The 26,496-nt window shown below is 44.4% G+C and overlaps 7 protein-coding genes across 7 annotated transcripts; 5 read left to right on the top strand and 2 right to left on the bottom strand.

Annotated features, from left to right (window-relative positions):
* Nucleotides 1-1,650: 1,650 nt before the first annotated feature.
* On the bottom strand, nt 1,651-3,428 carry PHALS_14158 (uncharacterized protein; the record flags this gene model as incomplete). The annotated part of the gene is made up of 5 exons (XM_024729909.1): nt 1,651-1,662; nt 1,725-1,759; nt 2,988-3,067; nt 3,124-3,177; nt 3,271-3,428. 5 exons carry the CDS (start codon nt 3,426-3,428, stop codon nt 1,651-1,653), a joined length of 339 nt encoding a protein of 112 aa, XP_024580240.1.
* A 105-nt stretch (nt 3,429-3,533) lies between these two features.
* PHALS_14157 (uncharacterized protein) lies at nt 3,534-5,821 on the top strand (the record flags this gene model as incomplete). Its single annotated transcript, XM_024729908.1, has 2 exons — nt 3,534-3,552; nt 3,612-5,821. 2 exons carry the CDS (start codon nt 3,534-3,536, stop codon nt 5,819-5,821), a joined length of 2,229 nt encoding a protein of 742 aa, XP_024580239.1.
* Nucleotides 5,822-6,403: 582 nt separating this feature from the next.
* PHALS_14156 (major facilitator superfamily) lies at nt 6,404-8,872 on the top strand (the record flags this gene model as incomplete). Its single annotated transcript, XM_024729907.1, has 3 exons — nt 6,404-6,557; nt 7,570-7,580; nt 7,667-8,872. The coding sequence occupies 3 exons, from the start codon at nt 6,404-6,406 to the stop codon at nt 8,870-8,872; spliced, it is 1,371 nt and encodes a 456-aa protein (XP_024580238.1).
* Nucleotides 8,871-9,826, top strand: PHALS_14748 (uncharacterized protein). The gene has a single exon (XM_036407584.1). The coding sequence runs from the start codon at nt 8,920-8,922 to the stop codon at nt 9,130-9,132; it is 213 nt and encodes a 70-aa protein (XP_036263273.1). The 5' UTR covers nt 8,871-8,919; the 3' UTR covers nt 9,133-9,826.
* Nucleotides 9,827-18,401: 8,575 nt separating this feature from the next.
* On the top strand, nt 18,402-18,691 carry PHALS_14155 (uncharacterized protein; the record flags this gene model as incomplete). Its single annotated transcript, XM_024729905.1, has 3 exons — nt 18,402-18,431; nt 18,497-18,580; nt 18,647-18,691. 3 exons carry the CDS (start codon nt 18,402-18,404, stop codon nt 18,689-18,691), a joined length of 159 nt encoding a protein of 52 aa, XP_024580236.1.
* Nucleotides 18,692-21,839: 3,148 nt separating this feature from the next.
* Nucleotides 21,840-22,098, bottom strand: PHALS_14154 (uncharacterized protein; the record flags this gene model as incomplete). The annotated part of the gene is made up of 2 exons (XM_024729904.1): nt 21,840-21,857; nt 21,916-22,098. 2 exons carry the CDS (start codon nt 22,096-22,098, stop codon nt 21,840-21,842), a joined length of 201 nt encoding a protein of 66 aa, XP_024580235.1.
* A 3,026-nt stretch (nt 22,099-25,124) lies between these two features.
* Nucleotides 25,125-25,462, top strand: PHALS_14153 (uncharacterized protein; the record flags this gene model as incomplete). The annotated part of the gene is made up of 2 exons (XM_024729903.1): nt 25,125-25,201; nt 25,255-25,462. The coding sequence occupies 2 exons, from the start codon at nt 25,125-25,127 to the stop codon at nt 25,460-25,462; spliced, it is 285 nt and encodes a 94-aa protein (XP_024580234.1).
* Nucleotides 25,463-26,496: the final 1,034 nt, after the last annotated feature.

Raw genomic sequence — 26,496 nt, 5'->3', positions numbered from 1 at the left:
GGACGTGCTGTCCGAAGTTGCACCGCGTGCATGAGACGAAGAAGGGCTTTACCCGCGGGCGTTATCGGAACCAGCGAAGCCGGGTATCCTTCGTGACATCGACACAGGGCTCATTGAGCAGAATTTTTGTGAAGAAGGTCCTGGTGATGTTGTGGTGCCTAAGACACGCGAGCCTCGTTCGAGGCGACAGTTGAATTTGAGCTGTAGGTGTTCACAATCTTTTTGGGGAACATGAGTGTGGGTCACACAAGTTCGTCTAATCACACGATGGTGCGGTTTACACAGGATGGTGTGACCACACAATGGTGTGGCTACACCTAAACAAGAAGTCAGTATGAGGCTGCATTGCTAGTAGTTATACATTTAATTAGGTTTTACTAGTTAAAATGAAAAACCTATAGATTGATATATAAGCAGCTTTACCGCAAAAATAAAACCGAAAAACACAGTTTACGTTTTAAACGAATGTTTCAATCAGCCTCTTGTTAAGTTTGTTATTGCTTTTGGAGTAATTGGATTGCGATTCGCTACACTCGTACTGGTTCTGAGTATAGAATGAAGGTCACCGACCTTAACCAAGCTTTCTTTTAGCGAAAGGGCAACGGCAGTCCCGCTGCAGTTTGTACACGGACGGGCAATTCCCATGACAGCGTCTTCCGACTTGCACATAAGAAAGCACGGTTACGGGCAGAACTTGTAGATGACCGGCAGTTAGGTGTGGCGCAATTATGCACAGCATATTGTTAAGCTTAGGGAGCATACAGACTCCCAATGAGCTACCTTTCACTTTTATATGAGATTAAGTGGACCCGAAGACTTAATATTTTAATTTATTAATTTTCTCCAACTGAAAAAACAACAAAACACCCGACGTAAGCAAGAAAGTAAGTACTATCTCATTTTGAAACTCTGGAAGATGATGCTAGTAAAGGTGATTTGTACTAGTGATACATCCTTGTCGCAGCCCTCAATTCTGTTGATGCATGCGATTATTTTGAATCCTGATCACTTAGAGAGTCCTCCAATCATGATGTTTTGGAAGTCATCGGTTGTGCTTTGCAGACCTCCGCACCAGCAAAACTCAACTGTTTGGTGACATCGACATTGTGTATACTGCCTTCGAGCGTTGCTTCATAAAACGACATTGCTCGCAGGCTGCAGCAATATCGATAGTTGTGTCGTAATTATGTAGCTCTAATGAAATTCTTGCTTTGCAGCTCTTCAAAAGCGGAGAGATGGATGGAGATCCATATGCTTTTCGAGAATTAGACAGCTGCAGTTACTGGCGCTAGATCGTCAGCATTGAGGCTATGTCGGGAGCACCTTTAGTCTTATAACATTAAACTTAATAAGTTGACGCTGTAAATGAGATAGCGCGACATCATAACAAAATGGATACTAAAACTTATTCGTGATAAATAAGTTGGTAAAAACTAAGCAATACACCCTTTGGCTCCACAGTCCGCTTAGTAATTAGTCGATTACAACATACGTATAGTTGTTACCCTACGCCAATAATAGTAGTCATCTTGCTGGTAGCACATAATTGACAACAACCGCATGCTAGGTAATGATAGCCGCCTATCTGGTGACAAGACGTGGCGAAAACATGAAAGGTGCTGGTTGACCTCCGCAACTGTCCTCTCGCCGTTAACTTTGAGACTATCTCATTAAAGGAAGCTTAGTAGTGTCGAAGTTACACATATCCTCTCTGCTGACTTCACCTTTACGTGGGCCAGCGACGCGCCCAACTGCTCACCTTTACAGCGACAAATTTATCACTTACCTCTGCGGAATTTATCAAGCACTTGCTGCTAGCCACATGACGCGCTATAAATAATTCTGAGTCGTCGTTGGCATCTGCCACATCTGCAGTAGCTGTTGTGCTGTGCGAATTCGCCATGATGTACGTGAGTACCGAGTTTTCTCCACAAAGGGATCTGATGTTTCGCCAAACACATTTTTGACGCCTAGCAAATTTTCAATTACAGTCGTGGTTGATGTAGAACTTTACTGGATTAAGGTTAGGTGCCCACTTCAGTCTAGCCAGACATCATTCATACTAATACCTCATTCTATTTCATTTCGTATCAGTTTGGGAAAGCGTATGATCCACATGTCCAGGAATTTGCCTGTTGGACTGTTCTCTTGTAAATGCAGTGGGGATTCTTAGTTCAAGTAATACATAAAACGAGTACTTTCCAGATGACGTATGCATGATCCGTAGTAATTGCATCTGGAACGGTCGTCACGAAAAGTTGGTGTCATGCACAGTTTTGCAAATTATAAAGCGCACAGCCCGTCTTTGAGCAACAGAGCCGACCAGACAGCCACAGTTCTCAAAGGCAATATACGTAGCTCTTTCACAGCATGGCCAACAAACAAAATGTCATCGCTTGCACCAGGAGTGAAGTTGTCGAAGTTTCAGTCTGATTCCGATAAATGTAATGCAAGCCCAGATTTGTGCCTAAGATTTCAAACGACTCTATTAGCATATGCTAGACTATATCAAAATAAATATCTTTTGCCCAAAATATTTTTAAGTCTAGTCAGACTTTACTTAAAAGCTTTTATGGCGACTTGAACATTCTTGCTGGGACAGTTCTTGATGTTTTGGTGCCTGTGGGAATCTATGACTGAAGCTTAATGCCGTCCTGCACGCAAGAAAACTGATCCGCGACGGCACCTAATTAAAGTCAGCAAGCTTCACTCCATGATCTGCCAGATCATAAAAATATCATGGCTTTTCTACCAGTGGCTTCACTCATATTTTATGTAAGTTACATCATGCTAGAAGGGTACACTTTTTATTTAAATGCATTTCTTTACCAGCTTCCTGGCCAGTTCTCTCTTTACATATGAGTCCTCGATTATGTATGCCTAAACCTGTCACCTCTTTTCCTGCTTAGGCTAAACTTTGTCGTGCAAAATTTAAGCAGTTGTAAGATGAATTTAAGCAGAGTCATAAGGTATAATCTTTGATATACTACACGCTTGCAAAATGTTTCGCTCTTTACCAACCATTATACCTAGCACCTTTACAGTTACTGCTGCAAAATATATCCCTCTAGCAACGTATGTAATTTAAGTATTTTCGACACCGAAAAAGACATTCACACATACCTTAGCTGTAAAAGCGTCTCACCTTCCACATAAAACGACAAGCTGAAGCGCTTGCTTCGATTAATATCAATTAAAGTATAGTATCATGCCTATCTGCGCCATCTTCTCTTGCCGGGCCACAAGCCTCCAAAGCATCTTGGCACTGACTGTCGATCCATTTCTTCTTGACATTGACGCTGCTCTGAGCCAATAAGTTCATATGTATTCGCCCTAGCCTTCGTCGAACGTCGCAAAAAAACCAGATGGGCGCGAAAAGCCAGCACCGATTGGCCGCCCAACTCACATTCTACTTCCTGCTCATTCATCCCATCCGCTTGTCTGCCACCATGAAGCTCCGGCGTGGTAGCTCTTTGCGGTGGCGGCAAGCTGCGATCCTTGTACTTGCAACCTGCGGTCTGACTTCTGCCAGCATGGCACCCTCGCTCTACGGTACGCTCAATAGATGTGCATTTAGCATTTATATATAAATTTATGCTTTTATTTTGCAGACTATAAGTACGATGGTACTACCACGTATTGCTACTGGATGGATCAAGGTATGCAAGTGTCTAACCTCGACTTCGCATACGTGCTGGAGAAGGGTACAGGTATCGAATGTCCACTCACAATTACGCTACAGCAAGCCACAACCGGTCCTATTCTTGTTGGGAATGAGGTCGAGTACGCTTTTACGGCCACCCTCAACCTGATTGAAAATGCGTTTAACCTCACAGAGCTGCAGACAGCAGTACCTGATCCTACAACGGGGTTACCTATGCAAATTGGCCACTCAAACATCCATTCCTGCTCCCGTTCGACCGTGTGTGATATTTTTCGGACCGGTGCTAATCGCAAGATTGTCGACCAGGAGACGTCCAACTTTACTAGTGCTGGCACAGCCGATTTCCGCCAGAAAATTACGTACAATAGTGTGGGTGAACGCAATGTGTTTGCGCACATTATTTTGCCTCCAAAGGACTTTTTACAGGAAAGTTATCACTTCATTACGTTCGTTACAACTAATGTTGAAGCTAGTAGTAGCAGCTTGGCCGATAGTGACAGTTCAGGACTCTCGACTGGTGCTACAGTGGCTATGATTGTAGGTGGAGTAGCAATCGTTGTTGCTGTCATTTTATCGGTGGCTTTCTGGCGCCGCAAACGCCAACCTGGACAGGAAACAAATAATTATCAAAACAGTGGCTTTGGCTTGCCGGCATCATATGTTGCCAACAAATCCAAATCGCATCTAGACTGGAATGCAGAGCCAGAGTCGCGGTTGACGGCGCAAGGTTCAGGGTTGAAGGATAATTACAGCTCAGTAGACCAGGCTCATGGCTCTCGTGGCCCTGGTCTCAATGCCAGTGCTCTCATGTTTAACGAACGTCCCAGCCGTCAGAATAAAACAGTTTCATCGTCCGGTTCGCTTCACTCAAGTCGTGGACAAGGTGATGCTTACAACAACTACGACACGCCCATGCAGCGCTCAGGAAACAACTTTAACTCATCGAACGTTTTTGGTGCCTCAAACAACTTTGCCGCATCTGGTCATTCAAACAGGGGGGACCCATATCATCAATCGAAACCTAGATTCCCGGATGACTCTATGTATGACGATGGGGAGTCGATTTTGGCCGAGGAAGACCCCAATCTTGAATACGGACGCACTCCTGACCTCGAGACTTTTGGAATTGGATCGGATAATCAAGGGGGGCCATCTTTTGGGAGTGAAACGTCCATGGGAACGTCATACGACTACGGCACGGAAGACGCGCACTATGCTCAGGCTCCTTTTAATCCGCTTCTCAGTGGCTATGGTCGCGAGTCTGAAACGTCAAGCATGGGATCAGCTGACAATTACACTATGTTTGAGCAGCCTCCTTCTCGCCGGCGAGAAGATACGCTGGACGCAATACTCTCGGGCGACCAGGGTGCTGAAAATGAAAATGATCGTCCTAGCTCCGTGTCTTCGATTGGTACGGTTGACTTTACTCAAGACGAGCCTTCTGTTCGATCTCAGAAACCCATTACATTCGAGCCGCTGGATGAGACGTTAACAATGTCTGCGATTGCCAAAGGACAAACTGCAAACGCAATTTCAAACAACCATCTTGCTGATTCTAATTCAAGTGACAACTCGGAGTTTGTTCTTCATGACAGCTCGGTCACATTTGCCGCGTCAAATGTTAGCTCCGACTACGCTAGTACGATGAGCTCGATCGATATCGACAATAATAACAGGGTCAGTAATAAAATGAGCAGCGTGAGCGACATTGTTAGCGAAGTTGCACCATCGGAGCACGAGGCGAGCACTAGCAACAAGCGCTCGAGCTATACCAATATCAATGCTAATAGCAAGAGCGACTATCCAAAGCTTAATTATGATGAAGGCAGTAGTTTTGGCAGCGGATTAGAAGGCTCAAGTTTGGGATCAGGCTTTGAAAGCTCGAGTTTCGACGGCACAGAGGGTGTCATTCGCTCGAGCTATGGTGCAAACCTGACAAGTGACAATCTCAATGCTCGCGTCACTGACCAAAAGCTAGATGCCACCAACAGTAAAAACGATTTCAGCAATACTCACTCGACTTATGACTTTGATGACAAGTCTTTTCGTGGTTCAAATTCGTTCGCTCTATCACCATCTGATACTGACGTTATGACTGACGATGATCTTCGGTCAAAAAGCGTATCTTCTGCTGATGGTGAGAGTTACGAATTTTAAAGTAGCTGGCTAAAATCAGTAGCCCCCATTAGTTTAATGCATTCGTCTATGCGGTGAAAAAATGAATTGGTATGTCAATTGCTTTCAGTCGCCTTCGATATGGCATGAGGCGCAGTGGTACGTTAGAGGAGCTTATCACTTTCGTATTTATTGCACATAAACTTGGTGGTTGATTTAGTGGCAGGATAATTCCAAAGTGGAATATAAACAATGCCGTAGATATTTTGATCTGAAGTGTACCCAACGTGTTATAATACTCTGCGCCAAAAGCAAGTGGCATTTCCTTAAAATAAAGACTGAAAAACGCCTGCTGGACCGTTCATGAGATTGCGCAAGACGTCTAGCATAAGTCGATTCGATGACAGATAACGATTCGAGATGAGGCTACATTTGCCGTTTCGGAGCTTCCTAAACTCGCGGAGCGGGGTCTTTAGTCGTCGAAGATATTGGTTGATTTCAATAACCGCCGAATAGATGGTGATGCTTTGAAATGTATGCCTACTTTGAATGCATAGCGACGCAAAGCCGAAGATAGTTGCGGTCGATTCAACTACAGCAGTAGCGCCATTTGCAGAGATTCTCATGCGTGATACAACCATTTCAAGACCTTCGCGAGCATCGATGGATGCTGCTATCTTTGACTTAAGCACTGTCTCCATGGAATTTGACCGAGATGTGGCCATTTGCGAACTCAATGCAGAGGATGATGATGTCATGATCGAATACAAAGAAGAACGTCTGCTAAAGGTTAAGATCATCTTGCAGATCTTGTGTCGGGCGAGGATGAATGAACATTAAATTTCATTGATTAGTATTTTTAAACAACTACAGCATCTTGACAACCTACCGTACAGCGCAAGAAACTCGAAAGAGTTGGACGGCAATGTTTACTTAATCTTCAACCAGGGATTAGTCTAAATTCTGGGCAGAATTTAAAAGCAATTTCTTTGGAAATACATACAAAGCCAGAAATGGATATCATTTCACTGTTCTTTTTTGAAGAAGATTTGTTGTCTGGCGAGGAAGAATTCCGACTCGCTGAGAATTACCGCGAATTTGCTCTGACAATGCATGTTAAAATTGCGCTCTACTATACACTTAGACGGATATATTGACAGCATTTCTGGTAAGATCCGAATTTTGCAGATTCGAGTGAAAAGATTTAAGAATCAATGATTGGATCTAAGAGATAGAAGTATGGTTGATGAACTGGGGCCGTTGTATCTTTTTGAAATTGCAATGGGCAATGGACAATGGAGACCAACACTTATCGCTTCGTACAAAGTGCTCATGGCATATCTTGATTTATTTTCAAACTTAGGACCTCCAATACCATTTCTATACTAATAATTATTTGATATTTTTGTAAAATATTATTAGGGAGACTTAGTTTGACATGGCGTACTCTACACTCATCGGTTATGTCTGCCGAATTGATGGCATAGTGAAAGCTTGTTGTTTGCAAACAATTTTGTGTCTGCGAAACAAGAGGGTTGAGTGCACTTGTTATTGCATGACCCAGCTGTAACTTTAATACCAGCTTAATGACATTCTATCAGAATGAAAATTTGCGAGCTTAATAGATCGACCATCTCGAGAAAATAAATTGTGCAATATGAAATCCCATTGTGAAAACTAATGGAGTCATGTAATTTGCGGACAAAAAAATCAAAATTTATATTAAAGAAATTTCTGCCATTTTCCTCGTAGATGAGTCTATCATCATCGACGCTATGTCGATTATGCAGCCTATTCGCCGGTATGCTTCTCATGCTTGGTGTGGGTTCAACCTATGCACTGTCAGCGTGGAATGCTCAGCTAAAATCATCTTTGCATTTTACGCAGGCTGGTATTTCTACAGTTTCTGCTATGACCATGTTGGGCACATACATGTCCTACATTCCAGGCGCCGTGTTTGACCGACTTGGACCGTATACGTCCGTACTTCTAAGTGGCAGTACTATGCTCATCATCAATCTCGCCTTGTTTGCGATGCTGAAGTTTTCACCGGAGAGCGCAAGCCCACTAAATATTGGCTGCGCAATGATGCTGTTTGGACTACTTAGTTCCTTTTGTGTCTTTTCTTCAATTGTTTCAAATGAGTCTCTTTTCGGTGATAGCAATCGTGGCAAAGTCATGGCAGCTCTCATGTCAGCCTATAGCTGTGGTGGCGCATTTTTCGCCTTCATATTTCATGAAGTATTTCATAGCAGCGACGTACCGGGTTACTTTCTTTTTGTGGGAAATTATCTGCTAGTTGCGTGCGTCTTTGGATGGTGCGTTTTTGCCCGTCAGCGTTGTGAAGTAATAGAGAACAAATATCCAGTAAGTATTTCGAAGGCCCAAAATGGTGTCAGTATTAATTCGATCGGACAAGAGAATCATTCAGATGTTACAGGATTTGCGTTGTTGATGGACTCGCGATTTTGGATGCTCTTTATACCGGTAATGGTTATCGTTGGTGCCGGGTTACTGGTTATGTCCAATGTTTCGTTTATTGTGGAGTCACTGGGTGGCCCGTTGCAGCAAATTCCATCAATGGTGGCTCTGTTCTCCATAATGAATACGCTTGGCCGCCTTTTGACGGGAGTGATTTCTGATCTATTTGTAGCAAAATACCCGCGCGCTTATTTTGCCGGACTCTCGGCATTGCTCACGGCCATTACACAAGGAGGTTTTTTAGTTGTACCAGCAAGCTGGCTAGTTCTACCGGTTGCCATGGCTGGATTCTCAGAAGGTGTGATGTTCGGCACATTTCCTGTAATTATTCGCGAAGAGTTCGGTCTTCAACACTTCGGCAAAAACTTTGGTCTCTTAAGCCTTGCTAATTGCATTGGGTACCCGCTCGTTTTTAGCCCACTGGCATCGTACGTGTACCAGCACTCAGAGGGAGTTCGTACCATCGATGGTGTGGAGAAATGCTATGGTACGCAGTGTTATGCACCTGTATTTGCTGTAGCCATCGCGCTGTCGGTATTGGCGCTTGGTTGTTGCGCTCAGCTTGCCCGCTTACAACGGCGTCAAATTTTATATAGATACCAGCAGATTTGAGGAAATGAAGTTGAGGTCGAATTTAATCTCTCAAACGTAAAGGTTCTATGCGGATTGCGTCCAACATCAACATCAAAAGCACTAGCACTTTGTACATGTGCGATAATACAATATTGCCTGTGGCGACTAAAATATGCGCTGTTGACAAACTACTTGCGACTGGGTTACATTGTACGGAAGCTCTTTGTGTAGCGCCTGTTCAACGTACACATTACACTGTTGCACTATCGACTATGCGCGACAGCCGCTACATTGTTTAATGACAATAAAACCTTTGGTTGAGGACTCACGCACGAACAATACAACAAACGGGTCAGAAGGCAACTTCTGTATTATCGAACTGATTTTAATGACACTCAGCTTGAAGTGGTGCCTTATGATGAGAATATAATTCCTGAAGTCGGGGCTTCAGCAATATAATAAGTCACATGGCAACATACAGGGCACATGGAGTCTTGAGTCTTTTTCAGCGTCGAATTTTTTAGTTTCATGGCTTAATTGCACGATTTTTTGTGTACTCAAAGCTGTGTATCAGGTAAGACACTAAAAATTGCATCTATAGCTGCGTTTTGAGCGTTTAGATAACATAGGGTGTATACCACAGCGATAATTGCAAAGAATAGTTTTAAACTTCGTGTACCTTCATGAAATTCTGTTTGCTGCTACATCTTTCGTATGTTCTTACGCCTAGAAGTACCATCGAGAAGTACCGTCGTCTTTCGCTATACCTGAAGCAGTCTTTAGCTTGTTTACGATTTCAATGAAAGCTGGGAAGAGTGGATCGTTCCAGTCGAGAGGAGACTTGTTGACGCGATGCTCAGCATTATGTTGTTGCCATAGAGTTGCCGAGCACCGAAAGCTTTAATTCAAACCTACGCTCAGAAAATGGGTGCCGATTCGAGTTTATATCGGCGAAATTTATTATGGTGGACGTACACATTACACTATTCGGAGTGCCTAGGTTACGATTAGCCAGAAGGGTGAAAAGTCACACAAGCTGCGAGCCTAACACTATGCATTATACAGGATGTCTAACTGTTGACAGATATCCGTGGTGCCAATGAAGCTAGGTTAATATTTAAACGGACGAAGGGTGCGCGAAGTTCTTGTTCCATAAAGGCTCTCGGATCAGCACCTGGGCGGCATCTGGCACCAACCTCTGGGTGTTAGCTAATGTGGGATTATAGATTAATGTCTTCTTTTTGACGTGCTTTGATGAAGAGAGATGGAACAAGATGCCGAGTATCGTGGAGAATCCTTTGGATCAGGTAGCACTCCTCGTCATTCCGACGACTGGCTTTAGATTGTTGAAGATGGAACATGATATGAATATAAGATGCCCTCGACACAACAGATCACAGCTTGCAAGCTTCTGTTTCCACTTTTCCAAAGAAGATGCTGTCCAGGGCCAAAAAGCGAATATCACTCAGGCGAAAAACTTCTACGAAAATGCGCTGGCAAGAAACATTCATGGTCGTCTCAGCTAGACATCTGTGGGAGCACAAGCAATTTTCACGGTAAGCCGCTTTACGTAGTTTCAGGACCTTTACGTGAAGAAGCAAATGATAACTCTTTTTCTGGACTAACATGGCTGAGATGCTAGGGATCTGGCCATGCTTAAACTGGATCAATAGCCGTTTACAAGCTAGATTTCGCCGCGCAATGTGCAATTCAATGAGAGAAAGGTAAAGGCGAAGCATTGAAACAACATGAAGTGTATAAACGACAGATGCCGCGAGCGTCCCCCCATCGCTTAACCAGGCGAACCATACGCGACCGAAGAAATTCTTGTCCACCGTTCAAAGAAGATTTTTTTGTCTCCGAGTTGGGTACTCAGAATATTGCGTTGGCGGCAGGTCTCTGTAAGGATCACAAACGGTCACTTCATATGTAATGGGGTCACACAAGATGGTGTGGCTACTCTCAAAAACAAAATCGATTATCTAAGCTTCCCCTAAGCGAAAGAGATTCGGCAGCCCCGCTACACTTGGTAGCACTTTTAGTCAATCTACACCTGAGTCGTTACGACTGACCCTCTGTGAGGATGGAGCAGTTCTCCTGTTTGTCCCAGTGCATTTAGGACGGAGGTAAAAACAAATGTATCTGCTTGGCTCTGAGGGCGTACAACACCTCGCTTCACAAGGACCTGAAGCGGTCGGCGCGCGCCTAGAGGCGTTTACGAGCTATGAAAATGCTATGTTGCTTGTTGGCGTCGACTGCGTCCATGATGCCACCGTCGGCGACGGTCGCCCCCCCCGACCAAGTCTGCTCATGGTGAGCGTTACGACCTTCGAGGACTAGAATGGAGCGACTAGGTGAGAGAGCCCGAGATGGCTATGGCATCTGCTATGCTCCAGAACGATCAACAGATTGTGGCGCTAGCATCTCCAAGCTCGGGGGTCAAGCACGATAATGGGCAGTGACGTGCGGCACTTCGGTTGAAGCGGCGTTTCCCTCCTGGACGGAGCAGATACTGCAGCTTTGCGAGTGTTCTCGCCGCCTAACCAGGCATATCGTGTGCGATCGCGTTTTCCTGCCGACCGACAGGTCAATGAGGAATTGGTGGACTTTGTCCAATAGTTGCGTACTCTCATTGCCGGGATGGCAGCCAATCCTCTCCCCTAGAACCGTCTTATAGATGGTCCTCGCACTGCCGTGGCTAGAATAGAAGTCTTCCGTGTACAGCCTTCTTTGTTTGAAAAAGCGGTGAATTGTGGCATTGAATGCAGAATTCAAATTTAAATCGGCACGACCTGGTTGGAATGGTCACCCTCAAGGCCTGTCAAGTGGACCCGAGAATGGATCTCAGCTATGCTGAGAAAGAGGAGAGAGAGCTCCAAGCTGCCGGAGAGCGTTCGAGCACCCGACGTGTTTTGTCTGTGGAGACACCCGTCATCTTCGGACTAGTTGTCCCCTTCGTAAGGCGTGTCAGGGTTCATCGAACCGACGTCTAGCTTCTCGCCAGTTTTCTGTTTTGTCGCGAAAAAAAACAACACTGGGAGACGCGAGGCGGTCTACGGAACGTGTATGCAAGCCGGGTTTGCTGCTCGTAAAATTACCTTGAAGGGCTTTGAAAAGCCATGGAAGATCCTGATTGACTCCGGGGCGTCGGTTAGTTATGCTCGACACCCCACGATTGAAGGAATATGCTGAGGCGCTTAAAGCGTGGTTGGGTGACACCGTCACTGTATGCTTAGCGACGCGGACACGAGTCACGGTGCCGAGGGTCCCTGTGGACCTCGTTGTCAGGTTTCTTGACTTCGACATCGTGAAATGCTGCTTAGTTTTAGACTTGTATAAAGGTATAACCTTATCCTTGGTATGGTATGGTATGGTTCGAACACTTTGACCGATTGGACGTCGAAGACCTTGGGCGCTACGCTCACGTCTCCTGATGAAGCTTTCGCTGCTATAATTGATTATGTAGTAAAAGAATGTAATTATATTACAAATATGCATTTACCTGTGAAAGACGGTAAAGTATTAAAACCAGAATCTTTGGTGAGTCAAAAATCCACCTCTGCTAGGAAGGAGAAGCGCTTTTGGCGCGGGCACTGGACCGGGACGGACAATTTGCTTGATATCGGAATATCCGAGTTTCGAATACCGAAAGTGTATCGGACAGGATTTCCGAAAATGGCTCGCAGGCTAAACATGGAATGACAAGTAACCCACTCAGCACTGCCCAATTTTTAAAGCAGTCGCTGCATGCAAAGAGTGGCATGATCAAACGAGGCGATGCATTTTGGGCAAGGCCCTTCAGATGCGCGTGGAGTGGCACGTAATCCTATGAGCACTGCTCACGTTTCGAAGCGAATGCCCAAATTGGCATGGCCGAACGAATTCCGAGGCATCTCGAGCAAGGCCTTTCAGATGCGCGTGAAGTGGCACATTATCCACCGGAAGAAGACTAAAGAATTAGAAGCCCTTCGTCGGATGTTGTTAATAGCATCAGGGCTCCGATGGAGTAGGGAGTGGGGAAACTGAACGGCACTATGTGCCTATTCCCACTAGTTTCATCGAGACATCAAACCTCCGTGGAGAGACAGCGGCAATGCCGTATGTTATCTGCAAGACGCCGGGCGTCGACCCTGCCCCAGGGTGTGTCTACCGTAGACGATGGTATGAAGACAGCGACGTCATCCTTGAGGCTTTTTCTGCAATAGATGCTCTTCTTGAGCCGGACGAAATGTCCTTCAAAGCGTTGGGCAGTGCCATGAAGGCCTACGACTTAGCTGACGTGGTCAATATACGACCGGACGAGGAGATCAACTCGTCGTCGCTTTTGGATGAAGACACTAAGAGGGTGCTGAGCGCATGAAGTGGATCTTTGATTCTGAAGAATCCCTGGGATCCGTACTATCCTTTGGTAAAGGAATTTCAAGACGTCACTCCAAAGACCCCTTGTCGGTCCTACCCCCGGTCGAGGTGTGCATCTTGAGATCGACCTGGTTCCGGGAACCAAATACTGCGTAACACGCCAATGCTCCTGCCCAAAAAGCAGTGTGACGTCATTGACGCATTCTTCCGTGCGATGCACGACTCAGGAATGGAGCGTAGAGCAAGTCACCGCATCCGACACCCACGTTTTTTGTCTAGAAACCGAACGGCAGGAGGCGTAACGTTCACGCTTATAATAAACTCAATACTGCCACCATTACGGCACAGACTCCAATTTCTAGAAAGGATGTCTCTAGAACAATAGGATTGGCTGTTCAGAGTACAGCGCACTCGACATGGTTGATGGTTATTACCAATTGCTCATGAGAGCGAGTGATTTTCCGCTGACAGCGGCGAATACTCAGATCGGGATGCTCCGGCAGTGGCCAGTGATGCCCCAAGGGCTGTCAAATGTACCAACAACATTTGATCGTCTTGTGACGCAGTTGTTCAGGCTCCACCGGGCGTATGCATCTACATACTTCGACGATATCTTCGTCCACAGTCGTGCAGAGCACGGAAGGATAGACGAGCAAAACCAACCGCCCATTTAAGATTGATGCTCGAGTGCGTAAGCACATATAATCTGTATGCTATTGCAGACCGTGATGTTCAGCGCCGAAGAAATCCCCTAATTGGGTGCTTCATCGGAAGCGTGACTTTCAAGCGGATCCCACTAAGATCAAGGCCGCTGTGGACTGGCCGGTTTCAAAGAACGAAAAGGACTTTTGCAAGTGGTTCGGCCTCGCCAACTATTTGTAAAAATACAGCAAGAACTACGCAGAGGTGGGCCGGCCATTGCAGAATCTCCTTAAGAAGAATGCGGAATGGTGTTGGGACGCCGAGCATCGGGAGGCTTTTGACTGGGTCAAAGACAGCCTCCTTCATGCATCAATACTGGTTTTGCAAGACCCCGTTCTTTTAGTGTCGTCTGTGACGTTTTGCAAGCAGACGCCGAGGGGCGAGATCGGGTGATCGCGTTCGAATCTCGCCAGCTTAAGGCTGAGGAGAGGAACCACCCAGTCCACGACAAAGAATAACTTGCGATGAAGTATGCACTAAATTTAGGGTTCACCTGCTGGGATCAAAGCGTTTTGAAATCTACATAAATCATGCGTCAATATGCACTGCGACTCAGTCGCCTCAACTATCGCAGAGGACGGCTAGGTAGCCCTCCTTCTTTGCAGAATATAAATTTAAGGTGAAGCAAAAACCAGGAATGCATAACGCTCTGGCTGATGCGTTGTCACGCAGAACGGATTATGAGTTTGCTCATGTCACGGCGGTGGCGTCGTCAGTAACGAATTTGATCCGTCCCACGTACGCAGTTGATGATATAAGCGTAGCGTTCACGAGAGCACGGAGTTTGGGAACTCGGACAAGAAGTTGTCGTCGCAACTGCGTGCACGCTGCGCCGATATTCATTAAATAAGGAATTGCTATGTTATAGCACCGACTCGAAGGTTACGCCATGAATTTTTGATCCTCACAATGACGATGTGAAGTACCATATCCTCTATGAGGCCCACGACACCCCACGCAGTGGTCATTCCGGTCATGAAAAGACCTACAGCTCTGTGAGTTGCGACTTCTAGTGGTCCAAGCTGTATAAATGGACGAGCACCTATGTACGCACGAGTGACACATGTCAAAGGGTAAAATACACTCCGAATGCGACGGCGCCACTGGCCAGTTTACCAATACCCTTCAGGAGTTGGCAAATCATAATTTGGACTTTGTGTTTGGCCTGCCGATGGATAAGGCGGGCGACACGGGTATCGTTGTCTTCGTCAACCGTTTACGCAAGATGGTTCATCTTGCGGCGATCCCGGACACCATCGACGATGTCAGTACAGCGACGCTGTAAGTGGATGGTAACATGGATTTCCAGAGTCAACTGTCTCTACAGAGACCCACGCTTCATTTAGAAGTTTTGACCGACGATCTTCAAGGTGCTGGACAACAAGCTGAATATGTCAATAGCGGACTATCCGTAGACCGATTGTCAAACTGATCTTGTGAATCGTGGCATTGAGGACGTCCTTCGCAGTATCTGCGCTGAGACTCCGAGGCGCTGGAGCGCTATGCTGCTACTCGTAGAGTTCGTGCTAAACAATGCAGTGCATTCGTCTCGTCGTTCTACGTAAAAAGTCTTATTAATCCTCGCCTCCCGCTAACGCCTCCATCCATAATATAGGGCTTGGTGGGGGAGGAATAGCCGAGCGGCTAGCTGAAGTTAGCCCTCTCAATGCGTGTGAAGAAGTCGATGACTTCCTGTCTACCAGACTGAGCGTCTTACTACATGTTCGCGATGCGATGTCTGAAAGCCAAGATATGTAGAAGGAATATCAGGTAGAGGAAATGTTAAAAACTCTGAGGTCGGAGACCTGGTTTTCTTAAATACTAAAAACCTTTCTTTACACGCAATTTCTGCTGTCTTAAGAAAAAAATCGTCCACGGTTTATCAGACCTTTCGAGGCCGTGGCTAAGCGAGGCCTTGCGTATACGCTACACCTTCCAATAATGATGCGCACCCACATGTGGGCTTTCTCAAGCCGAATCGGGATCTGGCTCAAGTGTACGCGAACTCTTCTCTTCTCTTCTAGTGTATGCGCTGCAATACATTGTCTGCCAGTGTGGATAACTATGTTTAGCTACAACGAGATTGTAACTTTGAATAGCTATGATGAAAAGCATAATCTGCAGGCCGTCCCGCAAAATTTAAATTTATGATCTTTATAGCTTGACCAGCATACTGTCCCAAAGAAAAATTAAGGAAGGGATTTAGCGTCGCCAACTACTTGCGCAAGTATAATGCAAATTCTACGAACGTGATCGACTCTTCGCTTGTTCTTTTACGAATGATGATTTGTGACACTAGGAATAGTATGAAAAGACGATTTACTACGCAATGAAAAAGGTCTCAATCTTCCCTGATTTGGGTCCTCTACTAAAAATGGCCGAATCGGCCACTCTATGTCGTTTTTGACACTACAACCTTTGCCATAGACACTGCTTCACCCGAAGAAATCATAATTTCGTAATCGCGTTTCAGTCTTATCAATTTAAATCGGCTTTAGACATCTACCCTGTTCAACACAAGTAGATGATTGCTATAACGTATTACGTTGCAAAGCAAATGCATTCAGAGTGTATCTGCTTGGTGCGAAGCCGGTTCCAACCTGCGCATAGCAATGTCATCACCACATTCCTCACAAAGATTAGCACGATGGTTGTCTTTTGTATCAAGGCGTGGACCGGGTCAACTCATTGCGATGAAAGATGACTTCACTTCAATAAGCTGTTGCATGTAACAATGCGACATTACCAATAGATGAGACCAAAAGGGTAGCGTTCGGGTCAGACACAACATATGTTGTGTTGCTAAAGCTTCGATAATCAATAGGTTTTGAAATTTAAGTACACCTTCATTAAAGCTATCAATTTCACGCCCGCACATCTTCTCTGCATCCAATGCTATTGGTATCACTGAACCGACTATCCGTGGGGTGGTACCTTCGATCAAATTTATAAGTACGGATCAATTCACGATTAACATGACCTTGACCACCCCAAATCCATATCGTGCAATGAGCGAGGTCCAACATGTATAAGTTGTATACACGGTGTGCTTATGTGAAACGTTTCAATAGGTGAGATTCATGTCCTGTGGGTCAGTACTTCTGGCCAATTCCAGCGTTTGACGAGGTATTGGCAAATACGACCATTTTATTATGAAGAACGCACCCGGTCTCGCCGGCATAGTGCCCTTTTGAAACGTCTGAGCAAATTGACTCATCTCGATGCTGTCAGCAATACGGTAGTCTGCGAGGATGCATCTCAGTTATTCGTCGACAACACTTTTTGCTACGATTGCATGCCTGTGGTCATTGCTTCGGATTGTGATCGAAGCTAAATAGCAAAGCTGTGTAGGACTTTACAGATTTGACATGTCCACCGCTATCTTATTTCAATTGTGGTCAGACATATGTTTCCACATTGAGTTTGCGCGCAATATTTATGTGCCTCTACAGGCGTTACAACTTTGATGCCAATGATTTAGTCAGATCCCACGTCTCTTGATGCACTCCAGTCTTAGGTACGAAAAGGCTGAGGATACGATTTGACTTGTTGAGATGAGTCCGGCGATTTTTTTGTAGTAAGTTGAACGACCGTATGACAAGAAATGTTGTTTTCATGGACCAAGTGTGCGATACTTGGCTGACAGATAAATGTATAAAAAACAACATACCGGTGCCAAAGGCTCGTGAATGCGTAGCGCCCGAAATCTTATATTGATCGCTGTTAGCCTACTATCACATGATGTGTCTGTAGCCTTTGAAATTAAGTTGCGCCCTTGCTATATAGGTGGTTGTACTTTCGTACAAGAAAGGGATTGGGTTATAATATATTTTTTTGCTTATGTAAGCACATCATGTGTCTTATGTGGGCACATTGAAGACGTACCGTGATTTTGGTAATACGACTTACTTCAACACAACCCCCCATACATTGAGTTAACATCCGAACCGCCTCCTGAATCTTAGTTACTGTCTACTTAACAGCAGCTGTGTGCCTCGAGTCAAACAGTAAGATCTCGTAGCTCCGAGAGTAACTTAAAAAACTGAAACCAGACATATTATGCTCACGCTTGGACTGTGTGAGAGAGTTGAAGTGCTGTCATCATTGACATAAGTCACGAAAGCCAGAAACGGAACGGCCATTCGCTGTCGATATTCTTCGATAATCGTTTAATGGATTTTTTCATGAAAAGCGGTTAGTGACCCGGCGAGTATACCAGAGGTACACTAAATATCTGGATCGAGGAGATGAGATATTTTTACTTTGCAAGCGCAAACGAAATTAAGGTCCTATTTTGTCAAGATTGTCCTGATTCCGTTGCAGATTTTGATTTGGCGCACCCCTTGCTTTATCGTATCAAGAGAAGTAGTAGGAATCTTGCATCACAGCGAAATTAGCATAAATGAGTGGATTCAGTCTTGTTTTGAGCTCGAGAATTGATTAGAAGCTGTAGCAGTTGAAATGAAAAATTGAATATGACTAGTTACAAAACGATCATCTTTACATGATGAGTACACATTACGATGTCTATGTTATAGTTTGTGTTTTGCGGTGTCAGCAATCATATGACATTTTGGCTTGACGCCTGCTTGATTGAAGCAGACTGGAAAGCTGTACACGAGTGAGTCACGTGCCTGCTTTTTTGTACACAATTTGAATAAAGTGAACTTGCGCATTCCCGTCAAAGTGTGCGGTTTTTATCGCGCCTGAGTACATATCGATATCTTAGGAGATTGTTTTTTGCGGAATTAGAACGCCTTGAAGCAAAATTTGAACACATATTTTGCTCAAGATTGAGCAGAAGACACTGTCCAAGAAGGGCGCTGCAGCGCGACAAGCATGTTTGGGTCGATCAGCTCTATCATCACGTCGGTTTTGGCCGAATCGACTGAATCAAAAGCTGCTGCGACTATTGTACTTGCTAAAATACAAGCTCGGGTGCTCTTCTTGCATTACTCTTCCGCGAGTCAAGTTTTGATATGAGGAAACGACTAGGAATGTCGTCCCAACTGTTCTACAGTGACTGCTGATAGCCTGTTTCGTGTTGTAGGTGGACACAAATCTTCTTCGACATCATTCGAGGCTTTTAATCCGTAATATTGGACTAAGTGACGTGAGCGTTCGCTCAAGTACAAACAAATCTAAATGAATTTGATGATTCCTCACTCGCAAGCAAAGATGACCCTGAGTGAGTGAACGAACAGGCATTAATTTTGTAAAACTATATCTATTTGATAAAAAGTTAGGTTTCTACTCGTTAGCCAGTTACTCTATTATAGCTCAGCATTTAACATCCTTAGTAAATTGGATGCTTGACCAACATTTTCGTCTCACTTTCTCGTACAGCCTGGTAGCACTTTGTGAAATATTATTACAGTAAACCGGATGCCTTCGATGGTAAGTCACTGTTGACTGCAGAGAGAATACGGCCGCGCAAATGCGACGAATATTAATCAAAAATACGTATTCTGTGATTCCAATATCTCACGGCTAAAAGTAAGCCCAATAAATTAACTATTTACGATTCTGTTCCTCGAATCAAACATATTATTTGATCTCAAAGACCAACATATCAAAATTGGGGCATGGTCGGCCCCTTGGTTCATGGATACATAAATTTACAACCTCGTTCATTCGACATATAACAATCGGACTTTGCGGTGAAATGCATACCGCACCATTGTACTCCGCGACAAACGCTACTCCAAATTTTCAACTTCGAGAACCCTGGGTTAGACTACTTGTGCATACGAAAGTTAGCCAAATTGGCTAAAGCAGAGAAGAGAAGTGAAGAGAAAGAATCCGATCTTTGTTTTTTAATTTCTCATCACATCCACTGGAAATTTTTCTTCACGTTTACAAACGTTAATACAAGTTAGCAGCTCTCTTTAATCGGTTTTCTTACAAAATTGCGAATCAGGTTGTCTTGTGAAGCTGCGATTGATATCTGCTGAATCTAGATATTCCTGGTAATTAGATGCAGAATTATCAATGTTGTTTTGAAACTATAATTTTTTGCGGCAACATGATTCAAGTTTTTGTAATCAAGATATATTGCATTTTACGTTCAGAATTTAGTCAAATATTTTTTTATTTGCGCAAACGATGATTCCGTGTTATAGTCTTGCACAAAGAAGATTGATTTTGCCTAGGATGTGTTTTTCAAACATATTCTATTGCAAATAGCCGTGCCAATGCTCAGGTCATCGTGCGGGCGTGTTGTACGCAGGCGCTAATCCGAGCAGGAGCAAGAGTTGCAACGTGTAGACACACGTAGAAACCTTTTGATGAAATAAATTACAAATGATGAAAGCATCTTATCTACAAGGTACCGCGCGTTAGCTACTATTATCGCACTAGCGAGTGCCAGCGAAACGCCCTACACCAGTAAATACTATTTTGAGGGGGCTGTTAATGCCTGAGATCCTTGTTGGTCGTTGCAATATGAGACGTAAGAAAAACGTTAATGAGTGATTCTTGATGTCTGATTAAGCAGATTAAACCAGCCTAACTTGGGGTTAGCACTGCTTTTATCATGACTTCGCTGTGCTCGTTCATTTTGAGAGCGACATACACTAACGACGTGTCATATTCGACTCATACAAATATATGCGGTTTACTTTATCCATGAATAATACAATATGTATATAGTGATGCGGAGCCGATCTCACGTGCATCTTGGAACTTTTCTTGAGCCTTATTAGCTCCAATACTATGGGGAACAGAAATTTGAGGTGCACGTATAATATGTACATATTACACCCTCTACAGTAGGATATAGCACATGTTAAAGTTCTCATCTCTTCTGTCTATTTACGAAATTGCGCTTAAGTGAATGCCCACAGCGCTAGGATATACTAACGGATTTTCCCGATTAGAGTCCGGTCTTCCATTTATTAGTACCGGACTCAAGCCCAAAAATCCGAATTTTTTTCAGAAAGACAGAATATATTAATGACAATGTGAAAATAGCGATTTTGGTTTTCGAAGTACGTCACAAACTCAAAATGAATACAAAAAAAAACATTCTTAACAATTCTAGAGAAGTTACCTCCGACACGGGCTCGCTACCGCGTGTTTGGGTCCATGATGGATCGAGGCGTTGTGCGTGGGGATTTATTCCCCGGTCATCTGAAATCATTATAGCGGGGTAGTGGATATTGTAATTTTGAGGGCTCTATTCGGGACAGGACTCTAATCGGGAAAATCCGTTATAGTACTTTATTTATAGTGCTCTTTTTAGATGTGTATTTGCGTCGGAAATTTACCCTCCTACACAACATGACGTGCATGAGTAATCCTTTGATAAGTCGGGGTTGTCTTTACCGACCACTGTGAATCCATACTCGATGGGGATACCGGTGTTTTCTTAATAAACATGGTCGTAGAGCCCCCTCCCGAGTCCTCATCGGGGGACATACGCCCAACTTTTTATTGAAAAAGGAGGAATTTGCTGCTTTCCTTTCTGTCATCTGCATATGTCACGCAACTTTGGGCCGTGCCTTATGACGTTAATTGATGCGACACCCCGCTGCGAAACTAGTGGCGACGTTAAGCTCGACGCTAACAGGATAAGCCTGACTTGAAATTTGCAGTTTGTCTAATATAGCTGCAACGATTCCTGGCGACATCATCATACCATGGTAATGAATTCAGGTAGACCAGTGCTTCACGATGCGCTAGAACCGCTCTTGTGCACAAATTCATACGGGTCTTCGCGAAGTATGAAGCTTGCGCGTGAAGTCTGGGATGGAAATTTACCACCTCACCACCGCAGGAAATTGTTGCTATAACCGCTCCGCTCTTTTACATGAGATAGCTGCTGATCAAGTCTAGATCAAGGTCAGTCCTCACTCGGAAGTAGTCGCGAGCGACCTTGTCTCCTTCCCAAGGAAGCCATGTCGTAAGGGGCAACGCTAGAAAAATCTAGTCAGATACTACTTCACTACCGACGTCCATCAGCCTGTTTTAAGACCTAAATTTTAACCTGGGTCTTACCTTCCGCTTTATTAAATACTTACTGCCTTGATGTACCCAACGGCCCAAAAACCTTGTTTCACGTGATGAGTGGTAACCTTGCGTTTAGAAACAATAACGTCCCATCTTTGACTGGCTCTTATACGCTCTTTCGTGTCTACTCGCACATTAACCAGTCCAAGAGTTCCGGATTGCTTCCAAACTGAGATAAATACTTTCTGATGCATTCTTAGACCGACGCCATCGCGCTGCGTAGCTTGTGATATCTTTAACGCCTCTAAGATGAATATATGCTCTAAAGAAAAGGGTACTTTAGCTACAGGGGATGGCGAGGGTCCTGCTACATCTTTAAATATTTCTGACTATATTGCAATAGTAGGATGTGTTACGAATTCACCAAGGCCTCATAATCAGAAGACAAGTTTGTATTTGCTTCGGCATCAAGGAAATAGCTCAATCTCTGCATTCCTCTGATCGCAAGCTGCCTGATGTAGCGTAATCGCAGTGTAGACTTTTATGTTTTTAGAAATCTGTATGGAAAATGAGTTGATCGCGCTTGATGAAATCTGTTTCCCGTTGTATGAATGAAGGCATTTCGCCTGTCTCGGGCATGATTGAGTTGGCTCTGAACATCGTGGATGTCGGACATAATTTCGTGTACCCAGCGCGTGACAAGCGAATTATCAAAATAAAATCTACATTTTTGCAACGGAGTATATCCGATCTCATATTAGAATTCGCATCGAATCGATAAAATTCTCCTTGCAAGGCTGAAGTCATTCCGCGGTGTTGTTAGATACAACGAGAATTCTGCAAACCTGCTTGAGAAAGTAATAAAACTTATGGCGGTACACACTGCGTCACAAAATGCAAACTTAAAAAATGGAGCGACTTGTTTCATCAGTCAATTCGCACAAGTCTTTATAGAATAATCTTCTCTATGCAATAAACGCGTTTCCGACTATCAGCCGGTAGATCATCAGTGGGAGACATGATTAATCTGAAACACAGCACCTTGAACAACGTAAATCTAATCTAGCTGGTGGGCGTAATCTTGAATTTAATCAACAAACACGGCAAATGTTGTTGTCAAAAACTTCAACTAGCAGCAACTTGGCTGTATCCTCATCTGCTGCGAGAAGAGTTGCCTTACTCGGACGGTATCAATGCCAATATCTCTGAACGTGTGTTAAAAATACCGGACATATAGTTCACATGTACAGGCTCTCAATACTTCGCTGGAAACGGAAGGCTAGCCACAGACATCGATACATGCAGCAAGGGTTCGCAATTGGCCATTTAACGGGTGATTATAAACCCCATGCAGCATTCTGTGCTTATGTTTCATGAAAGAGGGTGCTGTTCACAAACAGTCCCTCAAACACAACACAAACGATTGTGCGACGAGGAAACGATTTCTGGCGTAGAGGGGGAAGGACAGTCCCGCTTTGGAGGAAAGAAAAACAACAACTTAAGTCCTTTAAAGTGTATCGCAACTGAATTAAAATAGTTATGGTTCATAGCTACATGAATAACCCCTCAAGAACTTCTACAAGTTTTACTAACAAAACTTTGGGTTCCTGATTCAGAAGTCAAGGGTGGATTGAACCACCCTTATTAAACCTCAGATGTCAGCTGATACCATATCTTGGGTGTACGGAGCTTGAACCTCGAATGCTTGAATTTCAACTTTCGTGGAAGTATTCAGTAGAAGTGCCAATCACTTCTAGAGACAGAGACACGTCGGTCTCGTCACCAGTACAGATCCCCAAGAAGGAACCAGCATTCTGTATCACACAGAATGTTTGTGACTATAAGAAAACCCGTATGCATTTGGGAACACCAAACTGTTATATTCTTATATTAATAGATACCCACAATGGATACAGCAGGTACATAAATGCACCTTGAGTGTAATGGCTAAGCTTAGCCCATTACACACCACACCATGATGAGGTGGTTTGAATGGGTACAGAAGAGAAGAGAAGAGAAGCTGCAAACCTTTAATAAAGTGATCGTGGTACCAACTTTGAATGGCTGATTTGGCTATTCTAACTTGAGTACCCAAGTCAGGGAAGATTGCGGCTTTTTCATCGCGTAGTATATCGTCTTTTCACCCGCTGCTTAGCGTCATAAATTGTTATTCGTAAAATAACAATCGAAGAGTTGATCATGCTGGCAGAAATCGCATTGTACTTGTGCAAGTAGTTGGCGACGCTAGATCACTTCCTTACAATTTTGGGACCAAGTGCTGGCCTATCTATAAAGGCCACAAATCTAAATTTTGTGGGAACTGCCTGCAGGCTATGCTTCTCATCATAGCTTTTCAAAATTACAATCTCGTTGTAGTCAAACATAGATGTTCACACTGGCAGAGAAAGTATTGCAGCGCAAACACTCGAGCACTGCTTGCAAGCGTGAATATGGATCTCTACACCTGACTCCCCGTTATCTGCACGACTGTGTATAATTTTAACGCTATAAGAATAACTCTTAGAACTACAAGGTTGTCTGCTCAGCTGAGTGACCAGATGACTGAACGGCGCTGGTGAGCAGGCAGCATCTGTCGTAAAACCAACCAATCTCAGAATATTCCGCTCGGACAGCAACCACAGTGTTAGCGACGTCACTGTCCCTCATGAGTAGTTGATAATCACCATCAACCTCGTCAAGAGCATGGTACAAATGCAGCCGACACGACTGTTTTGCACATATCCTTTATATCAATTGCCGTTTGCATTGGAATACTGGCTGCATTTAGCCTATTACAAGCATTCACTATCTCTGACATAGAAAGTCGGCGCCAAGTGAGAAGAGAATACTCTTTCTTGACAACCCCGCTCTGTGTTTTGCACAAAAGAGAGCGTGTATGACGTAGACCTCTTTCTTGATAAAAGCCACGGACGAGGACGCCATATTTGGCTCCAAGAGCCGGGTCAGTTTCAAGACGCTGTGTATGACATCTACCGTCTTTCCGATAAGGACCACGGTTCTGAGATGCCATTTTCAATTCCTGTAGCCGGTTCAGTTTCAAGAGACCCCCCTTTCAGGGGACAGCATGTGTCGTAAATCTTTTGTCACCACACTGCGACATCTCTTCAATGAAGGAATCTTCACAAACTGTCCTACTCCTTGCACTCAGTGCTCTAGAAGAGTCGCGTGACGAATGATGTGATAAAGCCCGGTAAGCATCTTTTTCTTCCATCCGTACCATTTTGGTGTTATCACAGTATTGCAATCCAATAGAAAAAGTATGGCAGCCAATTGTCCGCCAAAAGTAAAGTCTCCCGAGCAATTCTCTGGCAATTGCAGTCTAGATGATCAAATAATGTGCGGCCAAGAGTAATTGATGGAAAAAGGGTGGGATGACTCACTGATGATAGAAATGCAAGGAGTGGAATCGGAGTTTCCCATAAACAGAGTCAACCTCCAACAGCTGAGTCCCACGTACCGAAAGCTCTACAATATACAAAAGACACAGTTATTTCGGAGCATTTCACCCTAAGCCTATGGCACTCGAGGCTTCCCGCGAGTGGGTCGTCGATCAACCTCACGGGAAGCCCAATATTTACACCTTTTAGCCAAGAGTGAAGGAAGCAAGCAATGCGTAAATGTTTTATGCCTCGACCCATGCAGCATGTCCAGAAACCACGACGCTGTTCGACAGCTAGGGTCGGTGTGAGCTGATAAGCACCCACGGCACATGTCGCTTCGAATCTTCTCATGTTGGGAATGCCCTTCCGATCACCCGTTCTCGCGCATGATTACCTAGCTAGGAGAATATATACGGATGCGCTGTTATTCGATCTGGAGTATGTCCGAATTGAAGACCATCTCATCTTCTCTGATGCAGATATATTATCTCCGTCCTTGCCCCCAAAGTGTTGGACGCCTACATCACTGACCTCACTTTGAGATCCGGTTGCGCTTTTGGTTGAGACCTTACTGGAGGTGCATTCTCTTAGCTGGTTAACGCATCAGATGCCATATCACCATATCCTACCTTTTGACCGCCAATCGTGCGCCTCGCGACTCTTTTAAGCAATACGCTTCAATTAACGTGTCCAGTTGCCCGTAGGACAGATAGTTGAACAATACAGCCCCATCCTCACAGAGGATAGACAGCTGTTGCTGCCAAGTGCAATAAAGTTGTCGAGCTCCTTGCACAGATGAGTTCTTGACTCGAAGAGTCTGCGTATCTGGTGCACAGAGGTCGGGATCGCAGGCTCTACGTAGCCACGGAGCGAAAAGCTGCTTTAGTAACTAAGTGCTTAGTTTGCTCGGCTCTCTGATGAGCGACTACTTATTTGGGATTTATTTTTACTTGGACTAATACATTCAACTATAATAACAAAAAATCTGATTCGCCCCGCGTCTACTACAGAACTAATATTTTAGTACCTCTGAATACACTCAATCACACAGCAAATGTGAAATTTGCAAAACGTACACAGTACGTACTCAAGGCCTTACAGACATCCATCCATCTATCCGGTCGGTCGGTTAAAATATTGAATATATCTGCATTGTATGTCCTGCTAATGCATGTGCATAAGTTGTTGTGTCGTTTTTTGCTTGGAGTTTGTTTTGCCTATAACCCGTCAGTTTGCCCGAGTGGTCTAAGA

Source organism: Plasmopara halstedii (assembly GCF_900000015.1).
Source record: "Plasmopara halstedii genome assembly, contig: Scaffold_816, whole genome shotgun sequence".
NCBI classification, from domain to species: domain Eukaryota; phylum Oomycota; class Peronosporomycetes; order Peronosporales; family Peronosporaceae; genus Plasmopara; species Plasmopara halstedii.
The sequence above is the reverse complement of the archived record's forward strand: the minus strand, read 5'-3'. Positions and strand labels throughout refer to the sequence as shown.

What these genes read in the sequence shown, in the direction of transcription:
- PHALS_14748 (XM_036407584.1), top strand. Translation starts at nt 8,920, where the DNA reads ATGCGGATTGCGTCCAACATCAACATCAAAAGCACTAGCACTTTGTAC.